Raw genomic sequence first — 11,881 nt, forward strand, 5'->3', positions numbered from 1 at the left:
AAACCCTGATGTAGGAACTGCACTATGGAAAGAGTTTCAATGGAACTATTCAAACGAGTCATTGTTGTGACGGTCCATGTTTACTGCACCAATTTATTGTGGTTGAATCTTGAGAGTTCATTTGTCAACTTCTGATTGCACATAAACAAGGTCAAAAGGAGGTCGTTTCCTGGTAACCCGCTCTGATGCCTAAGTCAGTTTATGAAAGGACTGGAGGATGATCACATTCAGTAAATAAAATCCATAATGTAAACTTAGTAGAATGAATGAACTTGTGTACCTTGAGCTCAACTTACTCTATTTATACTGTAGTCGGACTACAGAAGAAGGTTATGGGTTGAGGAGCGGAACATGCTCACTTGTTGATAGGTGAACATGCACCCAGATATCGGACCTGATATTCTTCAAACCCACTAAGCCTATGATTCTCGGAATTGCACGCGATCATGGTAAAACGGGATCCTTGACTACATCTAGTGAGACTTCCTGAATCAAAGTTCTAGTACTGTATATTTCACTGAGGAGATGCCATGTCCCTTTCCCTAAGAGTTGGTTCGAGTCTCTTAAGTGCCACATGACAAAGTTATATTTATCGGATATTACTTAGTATACCTTCAACATCATTAATCAACGAGTTTTCGAACATTCCTTGACAGATCATGGAAGTTGGAATCACGTTTTTCCATTTTTCGTTCTTCACCCTTTTATATATAAATACATAGCTGAAAATAATAAAAAAAATACAAATAAATATGATATTATGTACCTTAAATTAGTGATCGGAAAATATTTTTGGGTATCGTAGTTAAAAACCAAAATATTTTCCAATGTTGTAATACAGCACAAGATTTTCTTATGAAAAATTTCCTACACAATTTTGATCTGCAAACAAACGGGTGTGCTTTCTCATTTCTTTCATTCCTTAAAGATCTAACTTTAGGGTTAGGCTATGCTTACTTTGTTTTTTACAAAGTAAGCTTTACTTTGTTTTTACCACCATTGGATGAACTTACTTTTTTAAAGTCCATAATGATCCAATGGTGAATAAAACAAAGTAAATTTTACTTTGTAAAAAACAAAGTAACAATAGAAGGCACCCTAACTTTAATATGGAAATATCTATATAGGTCAGCCGACATACATACTTACTGTTTTCAAAAGAAAACAAAATATGAGAAAGTGACTTAATTGAAATAGGCTGTTTTCTTACTTGAGAAAATAAGACAGCTTTTGCCGAAAGTGATGGATGGAACATCATATCATCACTTACTAGAAAACGAACAACTTTACATTTACTGCCTCATCTCATGAACAAACTTCATTTCTTTGTTTATTATTTTCTGTAGGAAGGATTTAATTTCACTACTTTAAATTAATTCATCATTTTATTGGTTAGCGACTCAAAAAATGAATTCACATTAAATCTAGATTCATTTAGATCCAAACCTATTTTAATCTCTACCTAAATCTAAAGTGACCAAATTCATTTTGTAAATCTAAAATATTGATTCCACATAACTTCTTTCGATGGAGTTGCTGTGGCACCATCATCAATTACTTCTACATGTATCTTTCTTTTTTAACCTTTCTACTCCAAACTCTATTTTCTTTATTTTCTCTTGCTACGACAAAACTTCCCCATTACTCTCTTTCAACCTCCCTAGATAAAAAAAAAAAAAATCATTTCAACAATAATATATACATAAAGAGTAGATATCATAAAATTGCAGCCCCATAATGCAACTACAATTTGTGTTTGCAACTACAATTTGTGTTGGCAGTCAATCAACTCAACTCCTTATTTCAAAGGTTATTTATTCTCTTATTTCAAAATAAAATAAAAATTTAATATTTCAGAAGTTAAAGAAACTCATAAAATAAAATAAATAAATTATTTTCTTATTAATATATTGAGAATAATAAATCATGCAAGTATTTAACTATATTCTATAAGCAAGAACGGACCTAGGATGAGTCGGGCTGTCGCAGAAAAAACTCCCTTAAACCATTGTATGTAGCTTTAATTTGTTAGGGTAAAGGCACCCAAAAATTTCAATTGAACACTCAGGCACTGAGATACCTCTATATCTGTAAATCATGATCCATCATCACTCTCAATAGGTAATATAGAAAGAGACCTCAAGTATTGAAAGAAATGCATGCATTTGTTGAAGGTGATGGATGTATTATTAATTTAATTCACAAGACTACAAACATCTAAAAACATGATAGCAGATGCTCCATCAAAAGAAGGGGTATTTTGTTATCACAGCAAGTACTTCTCAACCACAGTCCTGCCAAACTTCTCTTGAACATCCTTTGGCGTTTCAAGCTGCAATATTCATAAACAGGAAAATCAACTACACAATAAAACATCAAAAACAGGAAGAATTCCTTCCATCCATCATATTTTCAAACACTTACAGCATTCAAAGCTTTGAATAGAGCCTTAACAGTATTATGAGGATTCCTTGATCCAATCACCTGGTATAACAGTTTCACCTTTCATATAAGTTTCATACTTCACATATAATATAACCAACACATTCAGTTTACAAGTCCATTTTACCTTGGATTTCACATTTTTGAAACCAGCTAAATTCAGTACAGTTTGAACAATTCGTCCAGCTTTCATACCCGTCCTTGTTGACCCAGGCCACAGATACACCTACAATCAAGCGTAATAGAGAATGAGCCAAAACAGAAGCACTTCATGCATATGTTTACAGATGACTAGAGGAGAAAGAGATCAAAAGAGACAGATACCTTGGTTTTCTTATAATTTGTTTGTATTGCATGTGCAATTGTGTGCTCCTCGTGCCGTTCCACATAGTGGAGATTCTGAAAGCACTTCTCGTATGCCTGTTCACTTAATCAAATTAGTAAGAGATGAGCACTGTGGAAACAGCTATACACATCCAACATACTTTGTGATAGGATAGGATCAAGTTTCACTCCATTTGTTATTATATTTATGTTCGCAGGAAGCCAATTGCAGCAAGGTTTTAACAAATTAAATAAAACCATAAGGTCAAAGAGAACACTGAATATATTTCCTACTTACTGACAGGATCAATTTCCCAACTCACGGTCCATTAATTAACTATAACAACAGAAAACATAGGATCGTGAGAAAACAGAAGCTACCTTGCTCTCCAAAGATAAATGTAGAAGAAAATTTATAATGCAGTCAGTCAAGAACTATGTCATAGTTCTCTTGAAACTAGCAAATTGAGGATTAGCAATGGCACAGTCAAAACTATACGTCCACTTAGCAGCATAGTTATTAAAGGCACACAGTGCACTTAGGCGCAACGCGCACTAAGGCGTCCTGGAGCCTAGGCTCAAGGCGCGTGCCTGAGGAACACGAGGCGCAGAAATATATACATATATATATATATATATATATATACTCTTTTACTAGTTAAAAGCATAAACCAAAAAAAAAAAAAAAACTTGTGACCTCACAAACAAAACAAAACCACATAAAAACATAATACTAAATCATAAATGTCAAAAACACAAAGTTAAGTTCATACTTCATATAGACATTAACATATACTTAACATCTTAACCTAAATACCTAACTAATGCTATTACTAATAACCATTCATTGTCATTTGATATTCTTATGTGTGTCTGTCCCAGTTTCTCGCAGTTTCTGTTTGAGTGGAGTGGAGTGGAGTGGAGGAGACTCTTCTTTACTTGACTGCTCTTAATCCCTCTCTAATCTTCTATATTTAGTTATGTGTCTTGATATTCTTATTTAGATGAAGGGTTAAGAATAATCTTATTTAAATTAGATTAGTGGTTGAGATTAGTTAAATATTTGTTTACATAAAACAGTAAAAAGAAAAAAGAAAAAAACCCTAGTGAAAACGCAGAGGCGCCCCTTGATTCAGGCTCCGAGGCCCAGGCGAGGCACACAACGCAAGAGCCTTTTAAACAGGGCCTCGCTTTCTGCAATCAAGGCTCACTACCTTGAGCCTTGAGTGAGGCACGCCTGAGACGCCCTTGACGCGCGCCTTTAACAACTATCCTGGAGTCTTGGCGCATGGCACATGGTGATGGCGCACCTGAGCGACACAAGGCGCACTAACAAAAATAAAATTTATAAAACTATAAATGATAATACTTAAAATATAAGAATGATAAATTCTAAAATAAAAATGCAATGAATAATAAAACATGACAATATTCTTAATCATAAGTAAATTCTAACATGTAATAAACCCCATATTCAAAATCTAAAGTTCAATTGTTCAACTAAATAGTAAATCCTATGTTGACTTATAGCTACTCCTCGTCAAAACTCTCCAAATTCATCACTCATCATTCATCACTATCACACTCCTCATCTAAAACATTATCAAACTCTTGTTCAAGAAACTGGTCCTCTTCATACTCGTCATCCTCATGAACAAAATCAATATCTTCTTCATCCTCATCTCGAAGAACCGTAGGAGCTTTTCCTCAAGAACTAGAAGATGGTACTTTAGCCCTTTTTCCTACTCCTCTAGTGTTATAAGAACTTGCGTCAACTCCAGTAGCCCTACTAACTGTACCCCATTGTTAGATTATCATCTTCAAACACGAATCATTCCACAATAATCTCCCATTGGCTGCCAATGTTTCATGTAGGTTTTGTTCTTTCTCTTCTATTTTTCTCTGCTTCTTTCTCTTTCAGTAACTTTGAGACTTTGTCTCTTCCTCATTATAGTTTTGCTTATTTTGGACCCCTAGATATGTCTAATCCAAGGGTGAATTGTAAACCTACATTAAATACTTTAAAAAACCCTAAAACTGCACATATGTCACAGAGGCGGCACTGTCTTGGCGCACAATGGCACGCCTGGCTGGCGCCGCAATTGAGGGTGTTAAGGCGCTAAGCATGGAGCCTTGTGACATGCACCTTAGGCACGCCATTAATAACTATGATTAGCAGAGAACATTGCAACGTGCCATGGAATTAATATAGAACAAATGCAGCGAGGGACTTTGTTCTGTCGTGGGCAAAGTTAGCAATCAAGAAGTAACAGAGTTGAATGTACAACATAGGTAGAAAATAAGAGATCAAATGGTATTCGAAACTCAATAGAACAGTAATAAGCCACAAGGACAAAGAAAGAATATAACTACACCCCTAAGAAGTAACAAACAGCAAACTGACATCCACAGGACCAACCCCACCTTGCTGGAGACCAAATTGAAAAATCATCAAAAGCCCTTGCAACATCCCTCTGTTGTATTTATTAGCCTGCAGTTTTACTACAAAACAAACCTATCTCACCTATCCTTTCTACACACATGTACTCCCCTTCTGCCTCATATAGCTTTCCATATCTTTGGGTCGTGTGCTGGTTGATCCACTATAGGGCCGGCCCTATCCATTCTTTTACCCACATCATTGTTGTTAAAATTATCAAGTCAAAGCAAAGGTGAAAGAGTATAAAGATCTAATAAGATAAATGTTAAGGTATGTCTAGAATCCTATTTAGTTTGGTTTTCCTAATTAGAATAGGAATTGAAAACTTCCTCTTAAGTGAATCCTACTTGGAAAAGGATTCTACTTCCAGGCCTATATAAGCAAGGGTTGTTTGCTTATTAATTCGCTGAGAGTTTTGGAACTTGTAGTCTTGGAATATGCATAAGTGTGAGCTTTAGGGTGTACTCGGGTCTCGTGGGATTTAAGAGTTAGGAACTTGGAACCATGACAACGAATACTAACTGTTGTACCAACTTGTCGATTATTAATGAATTATGTACGCCTGTTCACCATTGGATGTAGTGTAGGCAAAAATAACCGAACCACATAAATCTCCTTATTATATGTTTAATTTCTACTTGACATATCAAGCTTGTTACAATCAGCAACCAATCCCATTCCTAACGATAAACAATCTGAATGGGGACAATATCAGTATCAAACTTGTTATTTGACTTCAAACTGCAAGTGCTTCACTGTCTTCTATATCATCAAGAACCAACTACTCCTCCCTAATTTGCAATATCAATGAACCATTCGATTATAAAGATTAATCATGTAGCTGAAGGCCTTAAGATTAGTTTTATTATTTCTAACAAACCTTGCATGCAACTACTCATTGGCCTCAAAATGTGGATAAACACACAAATTTCATATTGTGCTGAAATTTTAAAAAAAAAATGTGGGTTGCTAAGTGTCATGGAACCGATTGAACTAAAAGCTCGAGCTAATAGTTAAAGGTCCACTTCATATTAATAGCTGACACACCCCCACACGCGAAAGCACACTTGGGCTTGAAGCGTCACAACACAGGCCCATATTACCATGTCCTGCAAATAACTCAACAAATGGGGCTGCCAGGAATCGAACCCAGGACCACTTGATCACACTGGCTCATGTCATGGAACCGATTGAACTAAAAGCTCGAGCTAATAGTTAAAGGTCCACTTCATATTAATAGCTGACACACTAAGGTTTGATCTATGAACCTTTTGGTATGAGAGGTTTTAGTTCCATGTCAAAAACTGACTCGATCTCAAAGCTTAACCTTGCAGGTCAAAGCGACTGTGAAATTTAATTACTTCTACAGAAAATAAAGTCTCATTCCTCTACATCTTGTTATCCAATCAAATTTGACACCAAGGATCTTTCTCATAGCAATAAGCATATTTGAAATTTGAACATGGAAATAAAACAAGAAAATTTGGTAAAGGAGGAACAATCAAAGCAACCTTCACAACTCATGTATGCTGGAGATAAAGCAAGATTTTTGTTGAATTTTACAGTATTAAAAGCAAGCATCCTAGTTACGCTGCTATTCATTAATGACTGAAGCATCAATCATTCCAAAGGGACCAAATGATAGTTGTCAAATCGAGATTTGACTCGTGATTGAAATCCTCGTTCTGTAAATTGTGACTCCTGAATCGAACTGTAAGATTCCATTCAAATTCTATAGCCTTGGATTTGACTTTACACACTAGACATTAATTTGTGTCTCTTCGAGTTCTGTGTTAGTTTTATTATTTACTGTCCATTAAGTATATAATAATTCCATTGGTTATTATTTAGTGGCTCTTCAAATTCTAATTGGTTCTCCAATGCTACCCAAAATGACGTCCTCCACCATCTCCTTCCCAAAATCCGTCTTCTCCAAATTTCAAAATCCTCTCCTCTCCTCTCCTCTCCTTCACTTCTCTGCAAACCTCTCAAAACCATTTTGACTGCCTGTCCTGTCCCAAATCACTTTTCTCTCTCGTTCTTCCCTGTCATTGCTATGCTGTTCCCCCCCTCTCGGTTCACCGTTGGTTGTCTGGCGTACTCGCTGCTGACAGTTAAGTTAAAAAAAAAAAATATCACCTTTTCAAGACTCGGTTGACTCACCCAGTTCGGCACCGGTCTTGGTCGAGTTCAATTCTCCTGTAGAGACGTCTCGAAACCTAGCTAACCCGACTCAGACGAGTTTGATAATAGAGGATCAAAAATGGATCATTATTACAGTTCTCTGCACCATATTCTATTCAGCCCCTAAATTTCTAAAACTACTCAGAAAAGAACAGAGCATAACATATTAATGTTAAATGCCAAATAAAGATGCATGTAAAGGAGCATACATCACCCAAATAATCTGATGCAGGAGCACCATTTCTGTTTTAGATGTTCTATTTGAGTTTTAGGATCTAACAAGTCATGTGACCTTTTAATGATACTGATACTGGAAAGAATCAGTTGTAATTTTTTTTTTATCCAAGACCTGACGTTTATTCTTTAATTGTAGCCATAAGTAGTTGTTTATTTGTTAGTTCCAGCAGACTTTTCAATATTCAAGAACTATTAAATGAAGGCAAATAAATCATTGCTGTTTTCTTCAACTGTCAGCCAAATTTCCTGTTGCTATTTGCATTTTGCCTGTGTAATCTATCATAAATTCATAATCACGTACCATATGCATTAAGATATAACTATGCATAAAAGGTACATTCATGTAGCAGGCATACTGTACATAAGCAATATATTTCTAATAATAATATTAGAGAACAAATTTTGTAACAAAATCAATGTACATTATAGCATATAGAGTAAATCTCAATTCAGTAAAGCATGTAGAGCAAATCTCAGTTTAGTGATGCTGCTGGCTGGCTGGCCAAAACCAGGGGCACAAAAATCTAGCCATACTAACTCAGGCCAAAAAGGCATAAAATTATCGAGATAAGAAATTTAAAAAAAAAAAAAATATCAGATGGTGCAGTTAATTTACCTTCTGAAGAGCTACAGGGACTGCAGGGCCCTTGGCTTTAGCAAAACCAACAACACCATTATAGTTTCCACAAGCCAATATAGCAGTGTACTTGACTACTTGTCCTCCCTAAATAATACAAAATTTACAAATATAAAACACATACATCACACACATAAACAAACCTTAAAGAGAAAGCAAAGGTCAGAGGTAATACCTTTGTAACCTTACAAGTTCGATTCACATCTATCAATTTCACGTCAAATCCCTGCCATTACCAATAGCCATTTGGATATAAAAGCAGGACATAAAAATTTATCATTGCAAATATCCATGATTTTAAATGTATTACACACTATGCAATTGCACTAATATAAGTAAGTTCAATTCTAATTCATGACTACAATCTGTGTCTAAATCTTAGTTTTAGATACAGCACCTCATTAAACGCACACCATGATAAATTTAACCATCACAAGAAAATAAAATTAAAATTTAATGAAAAACCTAATTTCCTAAAAGCATTAGAAACCTAAATGACAATTAAGTTCTAAATTTTGATATCAATCCTCCATTATACAGGTAAATTCCCTTTGTGCTTGTTCTATAAGGAAGACTAGATAGGTGATAACTGAAATGCACAAAACACATCGAATTTATTATGTGATGTGTAAACTAGCACTTCTTCACTGAACAGCTTCGGAACTGACCACTTCAACACATGCACACACAATAGATCATTGTACTGATTACGTATTGAGCATGGAGCAGAGATGCTTGAAGAAAGTCTTTCTTTGATTGATCAATTGCGATATCCAAGGTCATCGTTACTATATGGTATATACTTCATTTTGTATTTTATTCGACAAAAACATTAATATGTACAGAATAAGCAATTTCATAATCGAAGTTCAGACTAAGGTCATTGTCCACAAAATTAGGAAACTTCAAAGCAGTAAGAATGGAAAAATGCAACACAAAGTATTTATGTCTTGACAAACCATGATAAATGATAATGAATGGAGGAGTATGCAGAAAGTATATCCTTAAGATTTGCATTTCAATATCAAATTAGAGCAGTGCATCTAGAGGATTCCAAGTACTTACTTTCCTATACATAGGAGTTCTTTTCTTTTCCGTCAAAGAATTTCTCTCCTCTGCAAGATCTCTGATCTCCTCTTCAAGAACTTTCCCCTTCTTTCCAAAGGTAAAATCTAATTCAGCTAACTTCTCTTCAAGTTTCTTGTCAATAGCATTGAGCTTTCCCAACAGGATGTCATCTCTTTCTTTCATGTCATCAAACTCTTCCTCATCATCAGACCCACCTAATGGTTTATCATCCTTAAGTCCAGCATCATCCATATGATCAACATGGGGACCCTGCGTACGATTAATAACTCCATAATTATCTGGCTTGTTGGGATCATAAGCTTCCTTCAAGTCCGCTAGCCTCATTGCTCTGTTTAACTTCTGCTGAAGAATAAATTTGTCCTTTCCTTCTGCTACTTTTAGATAATTCATCAACTCACCAATGACCCTATATTCAGGTCGAAGTTTAAAATGTTTTTCCTCAAATTTGTCAATTTTATTCATCCATTTGAAACTATCATCAAGCGTGCCTGTTGAATAATTAAAATTCACATTGTTCAAGACTTCTTAGTCTTAACCACAACAGAAACATAAAAAAACAAAAAAAATTAATCACAATTGAAGCATGTTTTCCATTTAATTACGTACTAGAAGCAACAAAATTATCGAGCAATTCCTTGTGGCGTTTATGCTTCTTCTGGAACATCTCAAACCTCTTGGTCACTGCTTCTTGGCCAAACCTTTCATCATCGTCATCGCTGTCAGAATCGGATGGCTCCTCGTAACGATGCATATCCGGTCCAGCAGGCTTTAGCTTTTCCTTCTCTAACTTCTCAATCAATGGGGCTATGCCCATATAATCTTCTTCATCCTCGTTATCAATGTCCTCAGTGTCTAGTCCTGCTCTCTTCCTGGCTTCTCTTTCCCGCTGCTTTTCGCGCTCGAGTTCGGCGAGGAGATCATTTACAATACGGCTGGAAGCAGCCTGAGAAGTGGAAAAGAAGGTTTTGGAAGAATGAGAGAAGGGAGGAGTTTGGGTGGTAGGAAAGTGCGGAAAAGTTGAGAGCTCCCTGGGAAGATGGGGGATTGGGAGTTTTCTAGGTTTTGTGAGAGAATGATAAAGGAGAAGACGAGAAGAAGATTTGGGAATCATTATAGGAGCTAGTTATTGGGTCATTTCCAGAAAGAAGAATGTGAGTGATGATTTTGCTACATCTACTAAACCCTTTGATCGATTTTGGATCAAGTGTGTATTTTATTTTTAGGGTTTTAGCACTACCGAGCCTAATGCTTACATTTACATACATAAAAATAAAAATAAAATGGGTTAATACACATATTTGTCCTTGTATTTTCTCGGAAAAACAGATTTGCCCTTAAATCAAATAAACACACAAAATTATCCTTGAATTTTCCATAAACCTACAATTATACCCTAATCTGACGGAGCTGCTAAACGGCGATGACATCAAACCTTTTTATCTCCAGAAAAATTTCAGAAAAGAACAACCAATCACAAATAGAAAAAAATATGCACATTCAATTTCGATTAAAAGCAAGTTAGAAGAACAGATCGGTCAAAATTCATTTTCATAAAAGCTCAATGAACCTAATAAAATGGCGTCTAAACCTCCTAATTAATCCAAAAGCAATAGCACTAGAAAACAATAAGAAACCAAATGAATTTTGATTGTCGTATCCAATTTTTTTGGAGACAAGAAGGTTTGATGTCATCGCTGTTTAGCAGCTCCGTCAGATTAGGGTATAATTGCAGGTTTATGGAAAATTCAGGGATAGTTTTGTGGGTTTATTTGATTTAAGGGTAAATCTATTTTTCCGCAAAAACACAGGAGCAAATATGTGTATTACCCCAAATAAAATTGTCTCCAAGTTTTTTTCATTAATGGAAGCTCAACCATGGTTATGTTTAACAGAATTAATAGGCTTGACTCTAATTTTTTTTTTTATTTTTTTTTTAAGATTCTGCGACTGTACCTAGTGTAGAAAATTTTGACTTGATAAATGTTCTATTTATTCACAAGTGTTGTTGAAGGTGAAATTCACGGTGAAAAGAAGGTAATAGGAAATTTTTAACAATTTAATGTACGTATACTTTAAACAAGTTTAACCACTCAATAGATGACAAATAGTTGTTAAAAAAAATGACATATAATTGAAAGTTTTTTATTTATTATTATTTGAAAAAAATAAGTTTTATTAAACGGAATCAAGCACTAGCAAGCAGAGAAGTCGAAGAGATCTAAGCAGAAAGGATCGTCTCCACAAGCCGACGTTCGTACAAAGAATATCTCGTCAAATGGAAGGCACACGGCGAAAAAGAAATCAGCTAGGACAAGGAATCAGATCTCCAGCCCTTCAAGCATGAGATCAAAGACTTCGTCAAGGCTCATTCGACGGGGACGTCGAACCTCTGAGTGGGGGAGAGCGTTAGGATGGGGAGAGTTGGGCGAGTGTAATGTGGGGAATTGTTGTAATAATAAGCTTAATAGGGAGAGTGATAGTGACTATGTAATGGGGCAAAGAGTGGGGGAGTGTGTCAGGGCATTTGG

At 35.5% G+C, this 11,881-nt stretch overlaps 1 protein-coding gene across 1 annotated transcript; it reads right to left on the reverse strand.

Moving 5' to 3' along the window:
• Nucleotides 1-1,880: 1,880 nt before the first annotated feature.
• LOC136206353 (uncharacterized) lies at nucleotides 1,881-10,578 on the reverse strand. Its single transcript, XM_065997376.1, has 8 exons — nucleotides 9,960-10,578; nucleotides 9,330-9,841; nucleotides 8,440-8,490; nucleotides 8,244-8,351; nucleotides 2,767-2,862; nucleotides 2,570-2,668; nucleotides 2,425-2,484; nucleotides 1,881-2,332 (listed from the first exon to the last, which is right to left on the reverse strand). The coding sequence occupies exons 1-8, from the start codon at nucleotides 10,462-10,464 to the stop codon at nucleotides 2,267-2,269; spliced, it is 1,497 nt and encodes a 498-aa protein (XP_065853448.1). The 5' UTR covers nucleotides 10,465-10,578; the 3' UTR covers nucleotides 1,881-2,266.
• Nucleotides 10,579-11,881: the final 1,303 nt, after the last annotated feature.

Source organism: Euphorbia lathyris, chromosome 9 (genome assembly GCF_963576675.1).
Source record: "Euphorbia lathyris chromosome 9, ddEupLath1.1, whole genome shotgun sequence".
In the NCBI taxonomy this organism is placed as follows: domain Eukaryota; kingdom Viridiplantae; phylum Streptophyta; class Magnoliopsida; order Malpighiales; family Euphorbiaceae; genus Euphorbia; species Euphorbia lathyris.